Source organism: Condylura cristata, unplaced genomic scaffold (assembly GCF_000260355.1).
Source record: "Condylura cristata isolate star-nosed mole 26May11 unplaced genomic scaffold, ConCri1.0 scaffold00005, whole genome shotgun sequence".
Taxonomy (NCBI): Eukaryota; Metazoa; Chordata; class Mammalia; order Eulipotyphla; family Talpidae; genus Condylura; species Condylura cristata.
The window spans coordinates 59,741,266-59,757,702 of record NW_004567106.1 but is presented as its reverse complement, the minus strand read 5'-3'; the positions used below and the strand labels follow the sequence as shown (position 1 = coordinate 59,757,702).

The window sequence follows — 16,437 nt, the reverse complement described above, 5'->3', positions numbered from 1 at the left end:
AAAGGCCCAGTGCTCCTATAGAGATGAACAGTTCCACTTCCTGTTGCCACATTTTAAACTATTTATTGAATGAGGCAGTAATAGACAGAATGGAAAACAACACAGAATCCATGCTCTGCTACTGGGGTTTTGCTTTTTCTTCTTCTTCTTCTTGGCAACTTCTCAAACTATTAGGAGGTTATTTCACCACAAAGAAATGGACTTTAAAGTCCCTGGACAGCTTCACAATGACGATAAAAAAAATTTTTTTTTAAAAAAACAACAAATTGTCAAACTAGGACTTTTTATATGTAAATCTCCCTCCCCCCCCCATTACGTACAGAAAAAAAAACATACAAAGAACATTGGATAGTTTTATATAAAACAAGCAAATACAAGAATCTGAAACTTTTCTCAAAAGCTGAGCAAGACATGAAGAATCTTTTAATGTCGCATTAAAAAAACGCATTAAATACACTATCACACAGAGGGCCGGGGGAGGGAGGAAGAGTTGTCCCTGTACTCAAGGAGCAGAGATTTGGCCTGTCGAGTCGGGTGAATGTAGCACTGGGAACCCAGGGCTTACAGCCGAGAAATCACAGACGCAGTGTCACAAAGAACATCCAGACCAATCCACGCCAGGGCAGGAGGCTGTTCCAGGCCTGGGCCAGGCAGGACACTGACGCCAAGGTCCTTCAGAAACAGGGTCTGACCCGGGGGTGCAGGAAAACCTTCCATTCCTTCCTTTTCTCACACCCCAGCTATAGCCCAGCCTTCCTCGGCCAGGGCCCCAGCTCTTCTGCTGAGCGACAGGAAGTACCGGGAAGGAGAAAAACACTCCCACCGGTGTACCCTGGCCTTAAGCCCTCTCCCTCCTTCCTTTCCCCTACCAACCCCTCCCACCCCTTCCCATTCTCTCAGGCCCTCCCACCCCCCACACACACCCACAAGCACACTTAACACGCACACACTCCTTGAACCCTTAATACTTCTGTTACCTTCAGTTCATATGTATGACTGATTCAGGACTGACCTTAAAACCAAAGCAACATCTTAACAGTCAGGAGATCAAGAAGGTTTCCTGGGGAGGGGAGGAAGAGGAGGCCAAGGGAAACCCTCTAGTCCACCTAGCCTGGAGCTTTAAGGACATTCACCGGATGTGGCAAGGTCAGCACTTGGGCCAGCCCTGAGCGGCTCAGCTGCTGGACCCAGAGGGCCTTGGACCTTGCAAGTACAATTTCTGGACCCCACCCGGTTCTGGAACCTCCTCAGGTGAGTCTATCTGGGAGACTTCTAGGTGGCCACTGGGAGGCAGCTTTGGTGAAGGGCATGGTAACCTCCGCCTGAGTTTGTCAGTAGCTCAACGCATGACCCTGGTATGAACAAAAACCGGGTGACTGTGTCTGGCCACGTACCCTACACCCACTAAACTGGGTGAATTATTTTTTCCACAGCTCACCTTGATTTCATAAAGATAATTCCATGCGGGTTTCATATATATATATATATATATATACACATATATATATATACTTTATATATGTAAATGTGTAAATGTGTATATCCATATGTACACATATACATATATTCACACTCACACATACACACACGTAAGTATACACACGTTTCCGCAGAAAGAAGTCCTGCCACAATTTGGCTTTTTCAGGACAGTGAAATTGACAACGTAGTATCTCATTCCACCGATCCCAGAAAATCAAGAGTGGTGCTTTAAAAAATGCAATCCCAAAATCTGCTGCCTTTCTTCCTTTAAAAAAAAAGGTTAACAAAACTTTTCTTCCAAAGTCAAGAGACTTAATTCCATTTGATTGCACCTCTGCAAACGTGTAAAAAATCTTGAAGTAGACTAGAAAACGGTGCCATGATATGGCTGCATGTCACTGTTCCAATGTTACCACTTCCACAGCTTGGCCGTCCACGGTGACTGTGCTGTCCGATATCCTGGTGGTCACAGGGGCCATGGCCACCTGCACTGGCCCATTGCCCTGGGCGAGGCTGGTCACCACAGTCTGGTACATGCTCACAGGGATCTGGACCAGTCCTGGAAGACAAAGTGGGGGGACCATTGGTGGGGATGGGCTTAGGTTCCCAGATGCTAGCTGGACGGGGCAGTAGTTCCAACCCTTGGGGTATCACTGTCCTCAGCCCCAGGTAATCGCATGCCCATTGTCCTGGCAAACACCTCCTGCATTTTCTCACCACACTTTAATTCTCTGAAACAGGGCATAAGGAAGTAAACTGTAGGAATGGGTTTCAGGCAGGCCTCCCCAGTCTGCCTCCACAGTTGTCTATACCTAGTTTTCTCAGTTTGAAATAAAACTTCTTCCTCACCATCACTCTGTCTTTTGGCCACCATCCTTCCTTTCAGAGTCAGTTTATTTATTTTAAAAAGGATTTATTTCTTTGTGCATACAAGAACTGGGGTCAAGGCCAGAGGTAAGAGTGGGAAGGGTGCGAAAGCATTCACCAGAGATGAGTGGGGAGCAGAACAGGCGGACTGACTGAAATCCACTGCTGAGGGGAGCAGTGGGCGGGTCAGGAGAGGCCTGCCACGCCACGTGCATCACCTACCTCCCTGGCTGGGGATTGAACTTGTGCTGCAGTAGCTTCATAGTGCTGTGCTTTAATCCAGTGCACCACCAGGGAGGACCCATATTTCAGATTTATAGCATAGAAATGCAATGTTTTTATTTTAAAATATGAAGAATTAAAAATAAATCCAACAGATGAAATGTGTCCCACAGAAAGATGAGAAGATGAAGTCAAGGAAATCTTCCAGAGGGTAAAAAAGATTAAAAGATAGAAAGTAGGAGGTACTATCAGACTCAAGAGGTTCAAACTTTGATGAAAGAATTCCAGAAAGAACAGAACAGAAAGTAGGGAATTATCAGACATGTAATAAATTTCTGAAAATGCAAAACAGATTCCAGAGATAGAACAGGCCCATCAGGTGACCAGCACAACAGATAAAAAAGATCCAGGCACTGACACACCTCTGCTAGAATATGAGAGATAAAGGAAAAGATCTTAAATGACTCTATAAAGGGGAAAAATATATAGACAAAGAACTGGGACTTGATGGAGCACTACCTTCAAATGTCAGAGAAAATGTGTGCAGCCTGGAGTTCTAGACCCAGTCCGTAAAATGTAACCCCATCAATTAAAAGCAGGAGCAGAGAAGGCGATCTTCAGACCTGTAGGAGCTCTAAAAATCGGCCACCATGCAGGCCCCTCAGAAACGAGAGAGGAGCTGAGAGGAAGTGGCGTGGGATGTAGAAGACAGACAACCGCCAAGGCTGCTGGGGCAGGCGGAGGCTGCCAGCAAGGCTGACAGGACGGAGCGGGGTCTGAGCGGGGGTTTCCAGAACAGAGGAGGGCGGGTGATTGCTACTTAGAAAAGCAGAAAAGAAACAGGTACTACTAACCATAATAATCATAATATACTCCATCTTCACAGTGAGCCTTTTTAATGTGGTTATAATAATATAAACATAGAAACTGAGTTATCAAAAAGTGTGATAATGTCTCAAGAAATGATGGTGTAAGACTATTATTTAGAGCATTACAGATACATATCAGAAGAAAAAGCCTCTGGGTACAGTCCCTTTTTTTTTTTTTTTTTGGAAGGTCTATTAGCCCTTTGACATTTAAATCCATGTTACTTCCATAAAAATTTTTTTACATAAGAGATGTTTTATCAGAATATTTTAATGCAGATAAGAGACAAATACAAAATGTTAATTTTCTATGGTAAAAATTACATTTTCATTGCTTCAATCCTCTCTTCTGGTTAAAACAGACAAGGTTAATGAAAACCCAAAACACCCAGTGGGCACATCCAGTCACCCAAGTTATCCTCCACAGAGCAACCAAAACAGACACAAAGGTCAGCCGCACAGCACCGCTCTTGCTTCTGGGCTGGGTTCAGCTCCCTAAAGCTCCAAACTTGAGGAACGAGTCTCTCAGTCTACAAATACAGTGGTTTCTGTCAGGAGGGAGATTCAGCAGCCATCCTAGGTTAGGGCTAGGTGGAGAAAAACTTAATTGCGAGAGTGAAATTTCTTTCACCCCATTTTATAGTGTATTTGGGTCCATACCCAACACTGATGTTAAAACAGTTTTTAAGTATCATGAAAGATGTGCCCCAGAACAAAAACAGAGAAAGATTCAAATGCAAAAATATATATTGGCTAATACTGCTATAGCCAGAATATACATTTATCTTTTACAATTCTTTTCAGTCCAAATTCCTCTGCGGGTATTTACAGCCCTCACGGCAGCCCGTTTTCCAGTCCAGCTCGGTGACCCACAAGTCCCCAGCCCCGGTACACTGCAGCCAGTAAGCGGTGTCGCTGAGGTTCTCCACACACAGACGCCTCTGCTCTGCACACACCGGACAGCTTGCAATGGCTGCCCTCAGCTTCTCCCTGTAAGGGGTTCAGCTCCAGTCTCCCTTCTGGAAGCCTCACAGTACTTTGCATTGGCCCCCATGGAGGCGACAGTCAAATTCAGTTATCACTGTTTGCGGTGAGTTCCTTAGGAGGCTGGAGTTATCATCTTGCAGCCCCCAGCATTCAGCTCAGTGAGTGTTTTTTCTGCCTATGAATGACACCTGCCTTAGGAGATTTACCAGGTGTGGCTCCTAGGGTGAGTGACTGCAGTGTGTGAATCTTAAGAATGACTGGGCTGTTTTAGAATGGGAACTCCCTGTCCAGAAACAGCAGTCAAACACTACTACAGGACTCCAACATGATTCAGGCTCAACATGATAGAACCTTTTTTTTTTTAAGATTTCATCTTGTACTTCACCTCACAATTAGAGGAGTCAATCTGGCCTCTACAACTGGGTGATGAAATCACTCCTACACAAAGCTATCTCAATAGTGAATACCTGGTGACATGTCTGAGAGGCTTTTCAGAGGGAGAAACTCCATATACAGGGTCATTTCATAACTGCAAATGCCTTGAAATCAGATTCCATTATTTTCTACATGCAGTTTTAGTCTACCTCCACCTTAAATAAATGCATTGCCATTTGCCATTCAACTGAGGGGATCTTAGAAAACCAGTCTCTCTCTCTCTCTCTCTCTCTCTCTCTCTCTCTCACACACACACACACACACACACACACACACAGAGCCATCCTGACATAGGATTAAACCAAATCATCTCAGTGTCTGACCCAGCAGCCTTTATGGACATAGCCAGGGAAAGGGGGAGGGGCCTGAGACCCAACATGCAATAGGCTGGTTGGTTGCCCTTGGAAGAAAGATGATTAAATGCTGAGGCACCTTAATCAGGCGAGGGCTGCATCTGCCCAACCTGCCCCTGATTAGCCCTAATCTAGAAGGCGTCTGTTGATTTAAGCTGGTATTCTGGGGCTTTTCGACTGACTGAGCAACAGGAAGCCCTTCAAAGTTTACTTTAAGGACTTGGTGCTCTTTTTTGTCTTTCAGGGCGACCCTCCATAGTTTTAGATATCAGACTCTTGGCACCCATCGGCCCTTTCAAAGCCCTCTCACACCCTTTCCACAGCATTTGTCTTCTGCGAGGACACTGGAGAAAGTGGCACGGCAGGGCAGGTGTTCTTTTCACAAACGACGGAACCAAAGACACATGAAATCCTGAAGTTTTAGTACCCATTTTCAACGCAGTCTTTCAAAGTTATAAGAAATTTACAGTTAACTCAGTTTAGGAAATTCAAGCCCCTTTCTTTTTCTCTAAACTCAAAAACAAACAGATAAAATGTTTCTTTAAAATAAATACATAAATAGGGCCCTTCCCGCACAGCACTAAGAAGCTAAAGCTGCTTCAGTGTGAGTTCGATCCCGGTCCAGGAGGTGATCCACATGGCGCGGCAGACCTCTCCTGACCCGCCCGCTGCCCCCCTCAGCAGTGTACTTCGTTGATCTGTCTGTTCTGCTCCCCACTCTGTCTCTGGTGAATCCTCTCACCCCCTGCATCTCTGGCCTGTATCCCAGTAATGTATGCACAAATAAATAAATCTTTTTAAAAAATAGATAAATATGGACTGAGACAGTGATTTTTACCCCCCTTGAGATGGCCACAGTACAGCAGTCATCCAGGTTTTTGATCTGGAATCTTCCATGCACCAGGTACTTTACTATTGGCACTATGGCCTGCAGGGACCCAGGAGAGGGCTGCGCTCCTTGGGTCACTGCTGCCTCTCCATGTAGGCTTCTCGGCAAGTTTTACAGGATTGATCATAATGGAAAAGCAGTCAAAGATGACTCGAGATCATAAGATGTTGGCGCAAGGACTTCCTTGCTAAGCAGCAGTAGACCAAACTCCCTGAAGGACTGCTGGCTCTAGGACAAGGCTCTGGAAAAGACAATGAGGCCAGATCCTGCCCTGTTTTTCTAACAATTGGGTATCATTCTTGAGCCCAATCTTCTCCCATCTCAAAAAGTGGCAATTACACCCTTCCTATAGCTCAGGCCAAACTCCATGAAGCCAAGACATCTCTGACCACATATGCAATCAATACAGCAGCTAATCTGTCCATGTCAACCCAGAACTGTACCTCCTCTCTGGCTACCTGCCTCTACCTATGCTACCTTGTAGCCTCCTTTGTGATAACTGTCCTGCTTCAGGCCTTGCCCCACTCTAGACGATTCTCCTCCAAACAGCAGTCAGAGGGCTCTTATAAAACAGCACATAAAGTGATGGACAGGGGACCCGATCTGAGAATTCAGACTCACAGGCTGGGCCTGGCTCTAGATACACCCAGCATATTCCCTACCCACAGCCTTTCTCCCTTCTGAGTCAAATCCCCTCTGGGAGAGATACACGACTGACCTCCAAAGTGGCCCAACTGCTTGAAAGATCCCTAAAAGCATCATTCTTAAGTAGCTTGCTCCCCTTTTAGGAGAACCTTTTTTTTTTTAAAGATTTATTTACTTATGCATACAGAACTGGGGTATAGGCCAGAGGTGCATGAGAGGATTACCAGAAACATAGTGGGGAGCAGAACAGACAGACTGACGAAGCACACTGCTGAGGGGAGCAGCAGGCGGGTCAGGAGAGGTCTGCCACGCCATGTGGGTCAGCTCCGTGGCTGGAAGCCAACTCATGCTGCAGTGGCTGCGGTAGCTTCACGGTGCTGTGCTTGAACCCACTGTGCCACCAGGGAGGGCCCAGAATCTGTTTTAACTGGGACTTAATTTTTAAAAATAGGTAACAGAGGAACAAGTAAAAAAATCTACAAATGAGTTATAATAGAGTAGAACAAAGTAAATCTCACTTGTTCTCAGAGGTAATTACTGTAGCCAGTTTCTTGGAGGATCCACAGTTCACCTAAGACTAGGCATTTGATAACTTGTATGTGAATGTCTAGTATTTTCCTCACTCAAGCAATGAAATTATTCATGTTCTTCTGCACAGTGCTTTTTTGAGAGCTTTTTATTACAAGTACAAAGAATGCTGTTTAATTTTTTTCAGTGGCTGCAGAGTACACCAATAATTTGTATGGAATTGCTTGCTTTTGATTGACCTGTCAATAATTTATACCTTAGGTTTCCAATCTTTTGTTATTGTGCCAACTATATATGCAATTTCTCGTAAGTGCAAGAATTAAGAAAGATGTAAGGGGTATGATTTCCTAGTAAGAGAAGATATATGTTTAAATTTCACAGATATAGTAGTGAGGAATGCCTAACTATCCCCTGCTCCAAACTCCTTTTAAGACTCGAAACTATCTCTAGTAGGACTGAAGATTAAAATATTGTAAGTGAGAGCAGAGTAAACTTTTGGACAAAGGCTGATTTACGCTAATCTCTCCTGAGGTAATGACTTTCATCACTACCTTTTATGTAAAGAAACACCCACCCCACATATATGTGTACAAATACAGTTTATTTACTTAGAAAAATTTATTTTCCCCAACATAAACTTCTAGTGTCCTGAAATCTGGTAAGTAAGCCTACACATGACAGCTAAATCGTGAAAGGCCACGGCCACTCCATCCTGCCCTCAGCACTCTACTGAAGAGAAAACAGTGTCCAAATAGTTAATGGAGATGGGATCACCTCAGCCGCTCTCACAACATCCCCCCCTCCCAATCTACCGTCCCTTTGGTGGCCCCTCACCACCACGTGCATTTGCTTGGGCACAGGCCCCTGCCAGCCTCACTCCCTCCTGGTCTAAGTCCCACAGACCTACCCAGCACAACAGCCTCTTCTCTCTTCCTTGTGACACCACTGTCTACTCCAGTCACCTGGTGCCTGCTCTGTGCTGACCTCTGTGAAGTAGCTGTTTTTATCAGTATAAACCACTCAGATTGTTGGCAGGACAATCTTTAAATCTGAGTAACTTGAACACAGATGTTCAATGACTGAATATGACAACTGATTGGTTTCTTCATGATTTTTAGTGACTTGACTAAGCCATGGCCTCTGCAAATCAGTCTCAAAGCCTTTTACTTTGCTGCTTGGTGAAGAAGGATTTTCTCTACAACCACACTCTACAAGCAGTGCAGCTGAATGCTGCATGGCAATCAGGTACATTTTATGGGAGGGCAATGAAATAGGCAATTTTGTTTTCATGGAAGGCCTTCTAGTCAGAAAAATCTCCATGTGAATTCTGACCCTGCCACTTAGTGGCCGGTGAGGCTCACTTCTCTCATATAGAAAGGATTCACAGGCTTTACCAACTGAAGTAAAGACTGGCACAGTGCCTGGCACACAGTAGGTGTACACAAACTGTCGGCTGCTTTTGAAGATGACTTTGAAAGAGGTTTGATGAAGTCTGGCTGGGGTCACAGCTGTTAGACTAAAGCTCTCAGGAAACAGAGAGGAAAGCAGAGACAGCACAGATCTCCTTTCAGCAGTGATTTGCTCCTGCCAGGAAGCACAGCATTTGCCAAAGACCTTCAAAGATGTAAAGATTAGAGAGAAAAGCCATGAAATCAGGGCAGATGGACCGGCCCACTGCTTGCATTCGAAGTAGCACCGACACGGCACCAGGGCATGCAGACAGAGCTGCCAGCTCTGGAGACTGGTCAGCAATCGGCAACAATTACTCAAGATGAAGAATGCTAACTACATGATTAGGACAGTATGCTATAATGTCATCCTGATAAGTGTTTAATTTAACCCTTTCAGAAACCAATAACACAGGCTTTAACTTACTGGAGAGCAGAGTTGCAAGCTGGCCAGGGTCTCCCAGACCACAGGCTGCCCTCCCCCCGCCACCTCACAAGATAGAGCGGGGCAGACAGCCTGGGGAAGAATGGGCCTTTCATTTGCCCTGACAATCTGGGAAACCTTTGGGAATTGTTGTTTGCTGTAACTGAATCTTTCAGCCTAAAGGCCTTCCAAGTTGGTCATGGAAATATCTTTAGTTGAGAAAAATATTGATGATTGTGGGAGAGAAAGAACTAAATAATCATCAAATAAACAAAAAGTTGATAGAAGAAATATACTTTTTAAAACCCAAAGGGAAAAAAATTTATAATGTAAAGTCTTCTGTAGTTGATGTGTATGGAATATACATCAGGAAAATTCTGGCTTAAGCGGGGGAACCAGAAGACTGTGACTGGAAACGGCTCTATTACCTAAGTAACTCCTGCATTTCTTAGAGCCTTGAAGGGTGCCTAGAGGTTTTTCTCAGAGGATAGGCTAGAGGTAAGCCCTTCAAAAATTTCACTTGCAGGCCTGGAAAAAAATCACATAGTGACTGATGACTGTCTAAGGCAAGTCACTGCTGTATAAAGAGAGACAGGCATAGAATGTAGTGGTCTAGAAACAGGAGAGCACAAACGAAAACCAAGCAAAGAAGCTAGTTCAGGAGGCAGGAGGCAGACAAAGAGGCTGAGAATAACAAACAAGGACCAGATGCCCAAAGGACAGACGCAGGGCAAGAAAGGAAGGTCATGAAAAGGATGTCAATATCAAATGAAAAGGAGATCCAGGTAACCCTCAGGAGAGGAAGACAAGGGGAAACAGAAGCATTGCTGGGGCAGTAGATGCTTCTGGGACATTACATCTTCCTATTTTGTTTTTTAAGTCCCTGGCTTTTGAGTGCATTTGTGGGATTTATGGATTAAAATATGTATTACATCTGTTAGACTAGCTGAATATTCTCCTGAGGCCAACAGCAGTCTCACAGGTGACTTGGTTAACAGATACTTCTCAGCGTCCAAGGTGCTGTCTCCTTTTGCTAGACAACCTCAGTCCTCTCTTAGAAAACTGCTTTCTTCTTTTTTTAAAAAGACTTATTTATTTATGCATACACCACTGGGGTACAGGCCAGAGGCACAGGGGCAGTGAGAGGACTGAGACGGAAAGGGGAGTAGAACAGGCAGATTGACAAAGTACACTGCTGAAGGGAGCAGTGGGCAAGACAGGAGAGGTCTGCCGCGCTGTGTGGGTCACCTCCCTGGCCTGGATAGAACTCATGCTGCAGCAGCTGAGGCCAGCTTAGTGCTGAGCTTTAACCTGTTGTGCCACCAGGGAAGGCCCCTAAAATAGCTTTCAAAGCACTGATTCCCCCAGGCAAAATCCTTTGCCTGATTTTGTAGATGGGCAGGGAACTCCTTGCCCTATACCATAAGCCTTATATGAACTTATGCAAAAACTGAATTATTTTTTACTTTATTAATAAATGTATTTCAGAACATATTTTGAAGGTATGATTCCACTATTTTCTCTTGAAATTACTGGAGCATCCCAGAACATTATTAAAACCAGGGTTTTGTGCTTTAAAGTTCAGAACACCGTAGTTTATCGTGCTGGAGATTCAACTGCCACTGTGGGGTTGAACAAGCTGACTCCAAGGCCCACTGCTCTCCAAGGAGACTTTAACCCGAAAATGGCAGGAGAGGCAAGTGGTCAATCAGAGCTCGTGGAACATGTATGTACTCAGCAAGATGTTTGATCTAACCGTGCAGAGGAGAGAAGGTGCCTAGCACAGTTCAAGAAGAAATCGCTGGGAAAGGGTAGGGATGACACTCAAGGTCTTCAAAGTCGACATTGCAGTGGCTGGGCAATATGTGAAGCACAAAGTGGACGTGATTAAACAGGAAGCGGTGGGCAGAAACACTAGGAGAAAGGCACCAACCTGTCCTAAGAGTTTGTGAAAGCAAGGTGTAGAGATGGGCATTAGGCCCGACTGGGAGTGGTGCATAAGCTACAGAGACTTATTTTTCTAATATTTTCAGTGCAGAAATTTTCAAATAGGCATCAAAGGGGAGACTGCTATGTAGCTCTTCTATCTGAACAGGAATACACTGAGGTAAAGAAGTTTCCAAAGATGTTCTGATTTTTTTTAGCCCCTCACTTAGCACAAGCTATACAGTAACACCCACAAAACAGACAAATTAAAACTTTCCAAGTGCATATAATAGGCAGAATTAAATTTGCTTTAGATGGGGGGTTGATAATCATGTGGAAAGAAATCTATCAATAAATTTTATTTTGATCAAAATATTTTTCCTGCCTTTCCTATCTGACTGTATATAGCATAACCAAACTATTAATTCTTTATAAAATAATTCCATTTAATAAAGGCAGGAGTGACACCAGAGAAATCGCCATTTTGTAACACAGAGAACTAATGGATCTGTGCAGGCGATGAGAACTGCAGGGTAGAGGAACCACACCGTCCTCACAGGATGCAGCGCCCGCGGGTAGGTGGTGGTGGGGGGGGCAGCCTCTCAGTTGCTCTGACCTCCAGCTGCTTCTTCTGTCCCCAGAGATGAACCCAATGGCGTTCTCAGGGGTCACCACCAGCAAGAGGTACAGCCTGCCACACAAAGGCCTGACAGTAGCAACATTTTAGAAAGGTAACACGGGCCACCAGACCATGCCCCAGCAAGACCGCTGCAGGAAGACTGCCCGCGCAGTGGTGCCTGGCCCACGCCTCTGCACCACCCCCCAGGAGGGTTTACAGATCTCCTGGTGCAGGTGGCCGCATGCTGAGTGCTGACGACTGTTATTAAAGTGGATCTACAGTCCCTGAGCTGAGCTGAAGGGAGGGTCAAGTCGCTTTCCCCACACCAGCCTCGAAGCCCGAACCTGTGCTGTGCTCGCCCTGTAGCAGACACTTTCCTAATCGCGTCTTCCTTTGCCAGTGTGGAAACCAACATGCATTGCTTAAACACACACCAGCTTTGGGGTGGGGTGGAGGCAGTGGCCTAGGCGTACGCTGGCTCGCTTAAAGACACTGCCCAAGGATTTAAAATGTGAGTGATCAGTATGACAGATAAGCTCTATGTGGCAACCTATAGTGAACTATATTTACATTTATAAGACTGACAAGTCACCTTTGTCTCGTAGAGTTGCCAAGAGGGTAAACAGCATTATATTTGTAAGATTTAAGATTTTGAGGAAAAATCACTACTTAAATTTGAGGCAGTATTGTCATTTGTTACAGGTTTTTACCCAGGAGCCAAAAAACCATGTGGACAAGTGGAGGAAGCAAATCAAGACCCTGCTTTTCACTCCACAGCGTTGCAGAGTGTGGCAGGTGCTGTAGGCCAGTGTTCCACGCCCAGGAGTGTTGTCTACACGTTGCAGACAAAATGAGCAATTCACATCCACACTCTCAGCCCTGGAGATTTCACACACCCCCTTGTTAGTCAGAAGCTGCATTGAAGAGAAAGGACCTCTCCTAACCAGAAGGCTATGAAAACTTATGGAAGAGAAGGCCAGGAAGCAGGTTAGCTGAAAATGACAGCTCTAAAATTAAAGTCCTTTCTCATGATCACAATTCTTTTCTTTTCTTTTTTTCAAGGAGTAGGTAGGACATGGGAAAAGCTCCTTGGAGGAAAAACATTTTTTAAAGATTTATTAATTTAGGCCCTCCCTGGTGGTGCAGTGGGTTAAAGCACTGCACTGAGAGGCTAAGGCCACTTCTGCATGGGTTCGATTCCTGCCTGCCCTGGAGGTGACCACATGGCGCGGCAGACCTCTCCTGACCCGCCCGCTGCTCCCCTCAGTAGTGTACTTCGTAGATCTGCCTGTTCTGCATCCCACTCTGTCTCTGGTGAAGCCTCTCACCACTCCTGTACCTCTGGCCTGTACCCCAGTCCTATATACATAAAATTTTTTTTTTAAAGATTTTTATTTTATTTGTACATACAGAACTGGGGTACAGGCCAGAGATTCAGGGGTGGTGAGAGGCTTCACCAGAGACAGAACAGGGAGCAGAACAGACAGATGGATGAAGTACACTGCTGAGGGGAGCAGTGGGTAAGACAGGAGAGGTCTGCTGTGTTATGTGGGTCTGTGCTGGTGCAGGGATTGAACTCATGTGAAGTGCCTTTAGCTGTTGAGTGCTGTGCTTTAACCTGCTGCGCCACCAGGGAGGACCCAGAAAAATATTTTTTAAAGGTGAAAATAAAGGTCACAGTGTAAGTACCATGGCTAGAATTTGTTCCCAAAACACTCGAGCAAATTTCCTTTTCTTCTTTCAATAGGCTGAAATAGAAGCTCCCCGGATCACTTAAGCAGTCAAGCTGTTTCAGCAGACTGGACAATCTTGTAAGGGGCTGTCCAGGGAAGTCACTGTTAAGACGGCCATGTTCTAACTGTCTGCCAGCCAACATGGTGGCTGTGAGCACGTGCCATGTAGCTAGTGGACGGAGGAACTGAATCTTTCCTTCTGATTTTACTTAATTTAAATTCAAATAGCTACAACCTTTCAGGGCTTCCAGTGAGCCAACTCCACACCATAAACATGCCTCAATAGCACACCCTGTAAAACGTGGTAAGGGTTGCCTTTGTTTACAGGGAAACTCAATCTGAAACTGGATGCGCTGCATTCACCCAAAATATATTTTCCCTGATATTATAGGGGCTTTATTCCTTTGCTGCCCTATTCCAACATCTTATTTTAATGCCCCCAGTCTCTAGGTGAGAAACTTTATCAGCATTTTAGCACAACACAGTGTAGCTGTATAGTATACGCTAGAGGCAGTAAGGAGAGGCTGGGCTGGACAAAGTCGCATAAACTGCTGGGCACGTCTCTCTGAGCCGATCTGATAGCAGGGTCTTTGTAGTCTCACTGAGTGTGTCTCAGTTTCCATATTTAGACCCCTTCAGTGATTCTCAGATCCAATTGCTAGCTTTACAAAGAGAAAAATGTTTTTATTAATTTTACTTCAAAAACTCCATTTAGGCCCTGAAAATCTCTAAATTGGGGCCTCTCTAATAATGAAGATTTGGTGTAATTATAATGTCACAGGCAATTGTGCTGCCAGAGCAAAACCAATATGTCTCCGTGCTGGGCCTTTGCTCTCAGTTTGACCAACAGGAGGAGAAAAGAGGCTTTGTCAGGAGCAGATGTGCAGTGGGAGGCCTGAGAAAGGAGATCTGTTGAATGAAGCAGGTGCCACTTAGACATTCACTTCACCGACTCCAACCACAACCTCCCCCTTCATTTGATATCCTGCTCCTGGCAGGAGGATCGGGAGAGAGCATCACACAAAAAGGAAGCATGTTTATCCTGTTCAGATTACTGCTCTGCCAGGCTGGGCTCCCGGGTTCTGCACATTTGCTCTTTATTAAGCAAATGGTAGAGCCGGGGAGTGAATCCCTGTATTACACAGGTAACCTGAGAGCCAGAGGGCCCCAAACCATACTGGCTGCGATGTGCAAGCTATTAGAGTTAATAACAGTGTGCTGACATTCCTTCAAAACACTAATGGAAGCATAAATAAAAAAGAGGGAAGCCCTTTTACCCAATAATTTTACAAATTTCAGTCTGTATACATTTTTCTTGTTATGATAGTCTGGTTCTTGCGTGGACAGTGATTTAATTCCCTCTTTACATATTCGGTTAAAACCCAGCTTTCAATCTGGGTATTTAATGGGAATGACTCCAGTTAAACTTGTCCATTATGGACCTGGATTTGGTATGCCAAAAGAAAAAAATAATCCCCTTACAGAATATTACCTGCAATGATAGGCACCAAGATTCTGTCTTGGCTACAAGGAGCTGGAATCATCTAAGACCAGAGTCTGTCTTTCGAATACAAAGACTCAGAAAGATCTGGGGACCTAAAGGGAAGGAGAATGAGATAACGAAACATGTAACTTGGCCTTGAGGACACTGGGGATGGGGAGGAGACCATGGTCGGAGAAGTGCACCTGCCGGCTGGCAGGTGCCTTCTAGGGAATCTCTGTCCAGAAGCCCTGACTTTATTATTTTGCCCAGAATGTACCTGGCTCATTGAGTTCCCTAGGCTGAGAACACCTGACATAGACCATGGATGTCAGATTAGATGGGCTTGACAACATGTGCGAAATCTATCTGTGACCCTGAGACACCAACTCTGGATATACTCAACTTTCAACATGGGAAGTTTCAAAAAGGTACTTTTGAAGGACACAGCCGTGCCTCAAATGAGTACAAAAAAAAAAGAGACCAACATGAAGCATATGGTTTCGTTGCAAAGGCCCTCTTCATCTCTGTAGTCTTTAAATCCTCAGATGGTTAGCTGAGGCTGGCTTAACAACTTTTGGTATACATATGAACAATGCCCGAATCCACCCCATTTGTAATGATATAGGGGAGACGGTGTACCTCCTGGTCTTGGAGGATCTAAGCTCACACAAAGGCAGGCACACTTCCTGAGGGTATTATTTGGGAGTCATCATCTTTGCAGGGGAATAAGGCACGAAGGAACCCTGACAACTGGAAAACCCCCTGTCTGGGGGGATGTGTCTGACCAGCAGCAGGCCAGGCCTGATGACTTCGAGAGCTGCATCTCAGCAGTGTAAGCCCCAGCATGACTGAGGGCAACATGCTTCCAATGTGACAGTGGTTCTTTGAAGCAGAAAGTTTCAGTGTGAGATTCACTCCCTCCATATGGAGCTTATTAGACCAGATCCTAAAAGTGTTTCTTATAAGTGCTAAGAGTGAATCTTCTGAAGATGACTTTCCTTCCCACTGAGTTAAGTGCTCACTGATAATAGTGGTTAATGTTATTGATGCTCAGGTACTAAAGAAAGTAGGACTAAATTTTCACTGCTGCCTCTAAATCAGATCTCTCTGGGTGGGGGAGATGAGGGAGCTATTCTGGAAGAAGGCACTTTGGACTTTACAGGTAAGTGGATAGAAGTGAACACCCCTTTATACATCTCCATGTTCCCACTGATTAGAAGCTGTCTCATTTTATTGTGAAATCTGGATTAGTTTCATTTAGCTTTGTGACCTACTAGGTCCCGGACAGCTCATTTTTGGAGGTCACTATAAATCCATTAGTGAAGATAGCCAAGATCTGCACTTAGGAGGCATCTAACAGAAATGTGCAGGTGGTCTGGTCACAAATGGGCAAGGAAGTCACTTGTCTAGGTGCTACCACTGATTCCTGTCTCAGGTTTTCCTGCTCAGGACTCTGCCGGGCACAAAAATGGACCACCTCTCCTGCCCAGCTATTTTTGGGTGTGGATTACTGCAGTCAGATGGTTGCCTTAT

At 45.0% G+C, this 16,437-nt stretch overlaps 1 protein-coding gene across 1 annotated transcript in view; it reads right to left on the bottom strand.

The window, feature by feature from the left end:
• Window positions 1–302: 302 nt before the first annotated feature.
• The window catches only part of NRF1 (nuclear respiratory factor 1), a 65,050-nt gene continuing 48,915 nt past the window's right edge, over window positions 303–16,437 (bottom strand). The window contains exon 9 of the mRNA XM_004677036.2: window positions 303–2,038. Coding sequence (XP_004677093.1) covers window positions 1,875–2,038 — 164 coding nt within the window. The 3' untranslated portion in view covers window positions 303–1,874. The remainder of the gene's footprint in view (window positions 2,039–16,437) is intronic.